The 9909-nt window shown below is 40.6% G+C and overlaps 1 protein-coding gene across 2 annotated transcripts in view; it reads right to left on the bottom strand.

The window, feature by feature from the left end:
• SKAP1 (src kinase associated phosphoprotein 1) overlaps positions 1-9909 on the bottom strand; it is a 380507-nt gene that overhangs the window by 37673 nt on the left and 332925 nt on the right. For both annotated transcript variants that reach the window (XM_051994724.1, XM_051994723.1), the window contains exon 11: positions 3620-3720. In XM_051994724.1, coding sequence (XP_051850684.1) covers positions 3620-3720 — 101 coding nt within the window. The remainder of the gene's footprint in view (positions 1-3619; positions 3721-9909) is intronic.

Consider the following 9909-nt stretch of genomic DNA (forward strand, 5'->3'; position numbering starts at 1 on the left):
AATGCACTTTTGCATGATGTTAGCGAGGTTTCGGGGTTATTGGTAGAAGAAAAGTAGCTGACTCATGTGGGAATCAAACTGATTAGTTTTCATTTAAACCCTAACACACAGTCAGTTAACTAACATTTATTATGTTCCTATTATGTGCTAAGCACTAGGGATATAAAGAAAAGCAAAAAACAGCTCCTGCTCTCAAGGAATTCTCAGTCTAATAGAAGAGACAATTTTCAATCAACTATACAAACAAGATACAGGATGAATTGGGGGTATTCTCAGAGGAATGCCTGAGAATTTAGGATTTAAAGGAAGCAAGGGAAGCCAAAAAGATATTTTAGGCACGGGGACCATGAAAATTCCCAGTCTGGAGATGAAGTATTTTGTTTGAGGAACAGCCAAGAGACCAGTGTCACTGGGTTGAAGAGTATGAAGTAGATAGAGCAGGGTGTGAGAAGACTGGAAAGGTAAAAAGGATTGGGTTGAGAGGGGCTTTGAAAGCCAAACAGAGGGTTTCAGATTTGATTCTGAAGGTGGCAGGGAACCACTGAAGTTTATTGAATAGGAGGAATGCTTCAGTCAGGTTGTGCTTTGGGAAGACCAATGTGGCAGCTGAACCGGAGTGGGAGAGACTTGAGGCACACAGATCTGCCAGCAGGCTACTGCCCTAGTGCAGGTGGGAGGTGATGAGCACTCATAGCAGGGTGTCCGCAGTATCAGAAGAAAGAAGGGGGCGTATTCGAGAGATACTGTGACAAGCCTCAGTGACAGCTTGGGAATGAGTGGGGTAAGAGAGTGAGGATGACACCTTGGTTGTGAGTCTGGGTGATTGGGAGCACAGTGGGACCCTCGAAAGTAACAGAGAAGACCAGAAGGGGGGAGATTTTGTGGTGGGAAGAATGAGCACAGTTTGGGAAATATGGAATATAAGATGCTTATAGGACATCCAGTTTGAGATGCTGGAGATGTGACAGCAGAAGTTAGGAGAGAGGTTAGGGCTAGAAAGGAGATATGAAAAATCATTAGCATAGAGATGATAACTGACTCCATGGAAGCTTATGAGACCATGAAAGTGAAAAGTACAGTGGGTATGAACATATGCATGTGTGCTCATACGGATACATGCAAATTTATGTTTATTCAGAATCCTCAAAATATAAAGTCAAAAAGAACTTTTTTTAAATAGTGTAGTACAGTATAATGATAAATAACATACATACCAATGGTCTTGAACCACTACAAAAACATGAAGTGCCTTTTAGGTCACAAACAATTCAAATTGTGATCAGCATAGTTTTAGTTGAGTCTATTCAATTTTTTTTTAATTGGTCATCCATGTAGAGCAGCTGTTTTTTTTTTTTTTTTAAATAACTTTTTATTGATAGAACGCATGCCAGGGTAATTTTTTACAGCATTATCCCTTGCATTCACTTCGGTTCCGATTTTTCCCCTCCCTCCCTCCACCCCCTCCCCCAGATGGCAAGCAGTCCTTTACATGTTGAATGGGTTGCAATATATCCTAGATACAATATATGTGTGCAGAACCGAACAGTTTTCTTGTTGCACAGGAAGAATTGAATTCAGAAGGTATAAATAACCCGGGAAGAAAAAAAAATGCAAGCAGTTTATATTCATTTCCCAGTGTTCTTTCTCTGGGTGTAGCTGCTTCTGTCCATCTTTGATCAATTAAGGCTCTCTTTATCGAAGAGATCCACTTCCATCAGAATACATCCTCAAACAGTGTTGTTGTTGAGGTATATAATGATCTCCTGGTTCAGAGCAGCTGTTCTTAACCTGAGGTTCATGAACTTTTGTTTTCTCCTTCTCTCCTGTCTCTCTCTTCTCTCTCTTCTCTCTCTTCTCTCTCTTCTCTCTCTCTCTCTCTCTCTCTCTCTCTCTCTCTCTCTCTCTCTCTCTCTCTTCTCTCTCTTCTCTCTCTCTCTCTCTCTCTCTCTCTCTCTCTCTCTCTCTCTCTCTCTCTGTCTCTCTCTCTCCTCTTTCTGTCTTCTGTGTGTGTGTGTGTGTGTCTTTCTGTCGCCCTCTTTCTCTTTCTGTTTATCTGTCTCTTGCTGTCTGTCTGTCTGTCTCTGTCTCTCCCTCCCTCTCTGTCTCTGTCTGTCTGTCTGTCTCTGTCTGTCTGTTTCACTCTGTCTCTGATATTGTATTTCAACATAATTGTTTTTCTCAGAGTTCTGTGTATTTTACGCATTTAAAATTGTTATTCCCAGAAGAGGTCCATAGGTTTAATCAGATGGGCAAGGATTCATGGCAGAAAAGAGGTTAAGAACCTGTGGTGTGGGGAAAGGTAACATGGACAGTGGCTGGAGAGTACTGGGCCTGGGTTCAAATAGCACCACTAATACTTCATAGCTAGATCGTGGACAAGTCATGTTAACGTGCTGAGTCTCCGGCAGCTCTCCAGGACTATATGTCATAGAAGGTCTATGATCAGTTCAGTAGAGGCAGTTCTCACACTGACAAAATCACTGGTCCTTGATGTATTGATATAATCTGTGTATAGTCTAGGTGGTAACTCTCATTTAAACTGAATGAGAATATTCAATTAATCAAAGCTTGCTTTTCCCTAGTGGAAATGGATAAATGGAAATTTACTCTGTGTGTCATTTATACCCTCCAGTAATATCTTGCTCTAATGCCTTATAATAGCTAGCATTTATATAAGCACTTTAAGGTTTGCAATGTGATCGACACATTATCTCATTTGGGAAGGGGAAAGGGAATAAGCATTTATAGAGTCCCTACTATGGGCTAGACAGTGCTAAACAGTCTAACTAATATCTTATTTGATTTTCACAACAATTCAGTAGGTAATGCTATTATTATCCCCATTTTACAGCTGGGGAAATTGAGGCAAATAGATGTTAAATGATTTGCTCAGGGTCACTCAGCTAGTAAATGTCCGGGTCTGGATTTGCACTCAGATCTAGCTGGCTCTAAGACCAATGCTCTTTTCACTGAATCATCTAGCTGCCTCACAACATCATTAGGAGATGTGTTACTATTAGGGTTAGGGATAGACTATAGGTTCTTGAAGTTTGTCTTAAAATGGACTGTAAACTCTGGCAGGTTCTATCAAGATGGAAAGGCTTTAATCACAGGCCTAGTAATAACTTTATACAAACATATATACACATATGTGGTTTGCCATTTCCTTCCTCAGCTCATTTTACAGATAAGGAAACTGAGGCAGTGACTTGCCCAGATCACACAGCTAGTAAATATCTGAGGTCAGATTTGAACTCAGAAAGTAAAATCTTCCTGCCTCCAGGCCCAGTACTCTATTCAGTGCACCCCACTCAGCTGTCTCATATGTAATAAGCAAAATATTAAACATTATTAATTATTAAATTATTATTAAACATATTAAAATATTAAATATTATATATGCCTTTCAGAATTGAACTGGGCTTGTCCTCAGACAACAAACATATATTATATATATATAGGGATAATCTAAGGACGGCTCTTATACTATATATAGGATAATATATATTTTTTGATTTAAGGAAAGTTGTCTATAATGAAAAATGGATTTAGATGAATAGAAATTTCTTTAAGATTCAAAAAAGTGATCTCTGGTGTCTGACTCACACCGTTTTCCTACCTTGCTCAGGATTCGGATGATATCACCTCGCTGGAAAGTCAGCTCATCTGGATGGTCACTATTACAGTCCCATAGCCCCTGGTAATAATTAGCATAGTTTTCTGATAAAAGAGAAAAAAGATATATGGTTAAAAAAAAACCCTACCAAAAAACTCCTCCTCTTGAATCTGTCAACAGAGGGCCACTTGTTTTCAAAGGCCTCTAATTTCTAGCTGGACACTACAAAGTTCAGCTTGAACTTAAACCCAGGAAGCCTGACATTTTAGGGATGGAGCCCAGCTTATATTAAAGCAGTTTCACACAGATTGAGCTAAGGGCTGTGGGAGGAGGGGATCATTAACTAACATTAAATATTTACAGATCACCACCAGTAGGATATGACTTGGTAATGTGCTAAAATGCATTTCTTCATTAAGAAGAAAGTTAAACAGGATATTCCGCTTGTTTTGTAAATAAGCAATAAGGAGAGATCTCTTCCATCCAGACACTTGTTGATCCTAAAAGCTAGCAGAGTCGCCTAACTTCGCAACATTCGTTGAAGGAAAGGGATAGACACTGGGCTTGGGATCTCGCTGATAGAGGGAGCTTGTGGCTGAGGAGTCTTCCTGCCAGGGTAGGCTGGCCCTGATCTGCAGCTTACAAGCTCAGAGAATTGCCCAGAATACTGAGAGCTGTGACCGGGCCAGGGTCACACAACCAGCGGGTGTCAGAGGTGGGATCTGACGGGGGCTTTGAGGCTGGGTCTCTTCTGCTCTGTTAGGCTGTCTCACCATATCTGAAGGAAAGTCTGCTAAGTGAAGCTGGGAAAGGAATCACTCATCCTGGGCCATATTCTTATAATTCCGGCTCTGCTGTTACACAAAAGTTTTATCTTGGGCACCCCTCACCCAGGTACCGTCTGACCCAATCAACAATAGATGCCAAAATGAACAGTCCCACTCTTTGACTGGAACCAAGGGGGTGTCTCATCCGTTACAAGTAAATCCTGGGTGGGCTGGCTCTTTTCCAGCGTCTTATTCGGAGACCCTGAACATGTCTGCCAGGATTTATTTCCTTGCCCCCGGGAGATCAGAAACCAAAGTGATCTGCATTAAAAATGAAAGCACCCGAAGCAGACAAACCAAGCCTTAGAAGCAGCCGAAGAGATTTACTGGGCTTCTCAGTGAGACTAGATGGCAATGATACCACGGGACAACCATCGATTCTTAACAATGAAGAATTTGTATTGATTTTCTTCTACCCGGAAAGGTTAAACACTAGATAGCACAAAGTGGGAGAGGATCCGGGGGGTTAGAAGGCAGGAGCTCTCTTGCCCACTAGGCCGAAGAGAATCTGGGGACGGCTCTTACTCCCGAGTAGATTTTATGAATAAGAGGCTATGTGGAGACAGTCAGTGTGCTGAATTCCAAATTCCAGCTACTCCCTCCTCCTTACTCACCAATGAGTGCAGGGAGCTTCCTGCAGGAATGGAAAGAGACTACAAGTAACATGGATACATGGAACGTGGGAGATTATTCTGGGGACAGCTTCTGAGAAACAGGGGCTGTGGAAACCCAGCTGAGTAGCAAGAGGCATTAGTACTTCCTTGGGGGTGTATTTAAGGGAGCTGGACAACGGGGAGAGCACTAGTACGCTGGAAAAGACTGGACCAGTCTACTCTTGGGAATGGTACAGAGCAAAGTACAAGTCAGTAGAAAGAATGAGAGGAAAGGAAGGAAATAAGCATTTAAGAGTCTGGCATTGTGTTAAATGCTTTACAAGTATTATTCCATTTGCTAGTTATTATTTTTATTTTTCAGTTGAGGAAACTAAGGTAGACAGAGGTGACTTGTCCAGGATCACATAGCAAGTAAGCATCTGAGGTCATATTTGAACCCAGGTTTTCTTGACTCTAGGTCCACTTTACCAACTAGCTGCTTAGCCAGGAGGTACCACTTGTAACAACTGGTCCTACATCTTCATCCTTCATTTCATTGCTGAAGGTTCTTTGAAGGAGAATGCTCTCTCTCTCTCTCTTCTCTCCTCTTTTCTCTTTTATTTCTTCTCTCTTCTCTCTCTCCTCTCCTCTCTCCCTTCTCTCTCTTCTCTCTCCGTCTCTCTCTCTCTTTTCTCCTTTCTATTCCTCTCCCTCTTTCTATTCTTTCTCCTCTCTTCCTCCCTCTCTTCCTCTCCTCTTTCCCCCTCTCCCTTTCTCTCTCCTGTCTCTTTCTTTCTCCTTCTTTCTCCTCTCCCTCTCCCCTCTCTATCTTCCTTCCTTTACATATTATATTTATTTATCTATATAGATCTAATATCTCTGCTCCTCCCCCTAACAGAATTGACTTTATATCGCCAGCAACTAGAACAATCCCTTACACACGATAGTCTTTTAAAACACTAACATAAATGTTTGTTGTATTGAAATGAAGGAACTCAGGATGGAGGGTAGAGAGGCATGTGTCTGTTATCTGTTTAATTGGCTTTGTAAGACTCATGGAAAAGAACCTTTCATATGACTCTTACAAGAAAGATAAATCTGGGTAGTGCACATGAAAGATGGATATTATGTTCCTATGTTAAGCTTTTGTTATGGGTGACCTCCAGTTACTTTAAACCTTATCATTTCTAACATAGAGAAAGTGCCCATATTTAATTTCTCATCACATGGAAATTTTAGTTTTCAGTGCAGACAACAGAGGGCAGCAAAAAGGCCAAGTTACTCCCACTCTGACAGCATTCTGCCATAGAATTAAGCATATATGTATTTCAAGGAAAACCATGCAGGGAGTACAAAGACAAAGAGTGATTTGAATGAATTCTGGGGACCCCAGCTTGTCAAAGTAGGAGGGAGGCAGTGAAAAAAATGACAGCATTTTCATTTATAACAGGACTAATCCTATAGATTATCTTTGAGGTCTCTGATAATCTTCAGGGTCCACTAGTGAAACTAAGAGCTTTCACTGACCCTCTGCAGCCACACAAAAGAGGCACGCCTCCGACCCAGGTCTTTTTAACTCCAAGGCTGACTCAGTCTTCTATCTACCACGCCAAAGCTACTGCTCTTGGAAGAGAAGATCAGGTTCATGTAACAATGCAGAGGTCAGCTCTCCAATATGGAGCAGTAGGTAGTGCAATAGATAGAGTCCTGGGCCTGGAGTTAGGAACACTCATCTCCCTGAGTTCAAATCCAGCCTTGGATACTTAGTAGTTGTGTGACCTTGGGCAAGTCACTTAACTTCGAAACACTTCTTTTAAAGCATCTTCTACTTAAGGCCTTTCTGATTCTTCGGGTTATTTGCTCTCTTTCTCTCTCTCTCTCTCTCTCTCTCTCTCTGTCTCTCTCTCTCTCTCTCTCTCTCTCTCTCTCTCTCATTTCTCTCTCTCGTCTCTCTCTCTCTCTCTCTCTCTCTCTCTCTCTCTCCATTTCTCTTTTTCTGTCTTTCTCTGTCTCTGTTTCTCTTTCTCTCTTTATGTCGCTGCTTGCCTCAATTTCCTCATCTGTAAAATGAGCTGAAGAAGGAGATGGCAAACCACTCCAGTATCTCTGCCAAGAAAATCCCCAATGGTATTATGAAGATTGGGACACAATTGAAAACAACTCATCAACAATAACAATTTGAATAGTAGAATATAAAAAGAAAAAGGAAGAAAGGAAGAAAGAGGTAAGGCTTCTTGGATTCCTAGATTTACAATAGGGAGGCAGCATGCTAAAGTGAAAAGTAGATTAGACTAGAAGTCAGAAGACCTGGATTCTATTCTGGCTCTGATGCTTCTTGGATGGATAGTCTTAGGCATCCCTTCTGAACTCTAGGTTTCTCCTCTATAGATTTTATGATTTTATAATATAGTCACTGTGGCAACTAGTTCCCCATTTCAGTGCCTGAACATGAGATGTATTTTTACATAAATGATTAATTTTAATTGAGTAAACAAGAGCTCTTTGTCGTAAAATTGCCTAATGGATAGAGAACTGGCCTTGGGACCAGAAACAAAGAATTCGAGACCATAGGAAAAAAAAATCACTTAAATCCTTATTGTTCTAGCCAACTTTCTAAGACTATAAATTGTAGAGAAGATGATGATCTATACAGCTGGAAGGAGTTTCCTCATCTAGGAGTTCTTTGTATTAATGAAATCACAGAGCCAGTCCCTATATCTGTCTCTCATGAATACCATGGTACAGAGGTAATTCTGGCTTCCTGAAAGTTATGCCAGGAGAATATTAGCACTTAGCAAATTTTGTTAAATTGGAAAGGCGTCCCTCATAAGCTTATTAATAGACTTTTTCCCGTGATCCAAGGACTTGCTCAAATAAGTTCAGAGGATGTAGGGCAATTAATTTTTGGTCACAGTAATTTCCCTTAAAAAAACCCCACAAAAAACAGAACAAGCTTCAATTAAAAAATAAACCAACACTAAGTAAAATATTTAATTAATGAACATTGAGTAAGATGAGCATTTCCATATATAAAGGAGAATACAAAAAGAGGATTGTACATACAAGCAATACCCAGAAAGATTTTTCTGCCTGTAAATAGGTAACAATTCAACAGATTATTTTCAAAGCTGTCTATGCTTCCTACTGAATTGCCTTCTGTTATCTTTTTTGAATAAAAAAAAAATAACTTGATGGCTTCCTATCACCCCCAAGATAAAATACAACTACTACTCTTCCTCCTGTGCAATCTGGTTCTCTCCTATCTTTTCAGGCAATTGCACAATACCCTTTCACATGCTGTGCCTTTGTCCTCTGTGCCAGAAATGCATTGCTTCTTTACCCTTCTTTGGAGAATTGCAAGCTTCCTTCAAAACTTAGCTCAAGAGCTATCACTTATAAGAAGCTTATCTTGATCCCTGAGTTGATAACATTCTCCCTTGAGAAATTATTTTGATTATAGTAGTAATTAGGAAATCCCTCCCCATCTGCTAGACTGGGATTTTCCTCATGGAGCTGAGAATACATAGGCCAAGGAGGCCATTTTCTGGAGAATGTGTGGGGCTGAATCTTTGGCTCAGTCTCTTCCAGTGGGTCCCAATATCCAATCACTTCTGTGGATTTCTTGCTGAGAAGTCTAGAGATTTCTGACTGGTTCCTTGGTGTCCATGACAAGGGCAGGTGGGGTAAGGGTGAAGAGACCCTGAGCCAAAGAGAATTGATTCCTGAGCCCTCCAGGAACAAAAATAAAATCTTCCTTTTGTCTTTTAAAGTTTTCCTGACTTGTGTCCCTTTTAATACTCCAGACTTCTCATACTTTACTCTCTTACAAGAACCCTGTCATATAATGACAACTGGCTAGCTCTTACTATTATTCCTCATACAAGATATTTCATCTCCAGACTCTGGGCATTTTTACCAGTTGTCCCTCATGTCTGGAATTCCTCATTTCCACTTCCTAGTTTCTTTCAAGTCTCAGCTAAAGTACCACCTTCTGCCACAAACCCTTCTCAGTCCTCCTTAATCTGGGAGCCCTTCTTTGGAAACCACCCCCAATTTATCCTGTCTATATCTTGCTTGTGTAACATGGTCCCATTAGATTCTGAGCTTTTTGAGAGTCTGCCTTTTGTCTTTTTGTACCCCTAGAGCTTAGAACATTGCCTGGAATACAGTAGGAGCTTAACAAATGCTAACTGACTGACTGAGACAGGAGAATCCTGGCTTTAAGAGAAGTTATTTCACCTTATCTTGTTCTATTTCTCTTCCTTTCTTTGAAGTGTGTTGTTTGGGACTTAGGAAGTCTCTCTTTTGGACTTTCAGTAAGAACATGTCTCTCTGGAAGTAGCTAAGCAGAAGCTTAGCTTTGTGTGTGCTCCATGGGATGCATCTCCTCTTGACCCCCCCACCCATTATTCAGCTCCATGGGACATGCATTATGATTTACATATATTTTGTATTTCATTTTCAATGTACATTTTGTTTCCCCTAAATAAAATATAAGCTTGAGGGCAGGAACTGTTTTGTTTTTATTTCTGCATCCTCAACAACCCAGCACAATGCTAAGGACATAGGAGACTCTTATTGAATAGAATTAGGAAGAAAATATAGACTTCATGGTCCTTTGGTTTGAATTCCTAAGAACGGAGTGAATTTGGGTGGCTAGAGGGAAGGATCTCAGAATCAGCAAAAAATTTCCCTTGCTGGAAAAAAGCAGAGTCTGTTTTTTACTTTAAGAGCATGTAACAGCTTATGAATGTATCATTTATAGTCATGTAATGATTCAATTAAATAAGTGTTTACTATGTACTTCTCATGTGCAAAATCCTATGTTCAGTGCCAGCCATCCAGATACAAAAGATGGTCCCGTACTCAAAGA

The sequence above is a fragment of the Antechinus flavipes genome, chromosome 4, assembly GCF_016432865.1.
Source record: "Antechinus flavipes isolate AdamAnt ecotype Samford, QLD, Australia chromosome 4, AdamAnt_v2, whole genome shotgun sequence".
In the NCBI taxonomy this organism is placed as follows: Eukaryota; Metazoa; Chordata; class Mammalia; order Dasyuromorphia; family Dasyuridae; genus Antechinus; species Antechinus flavipes.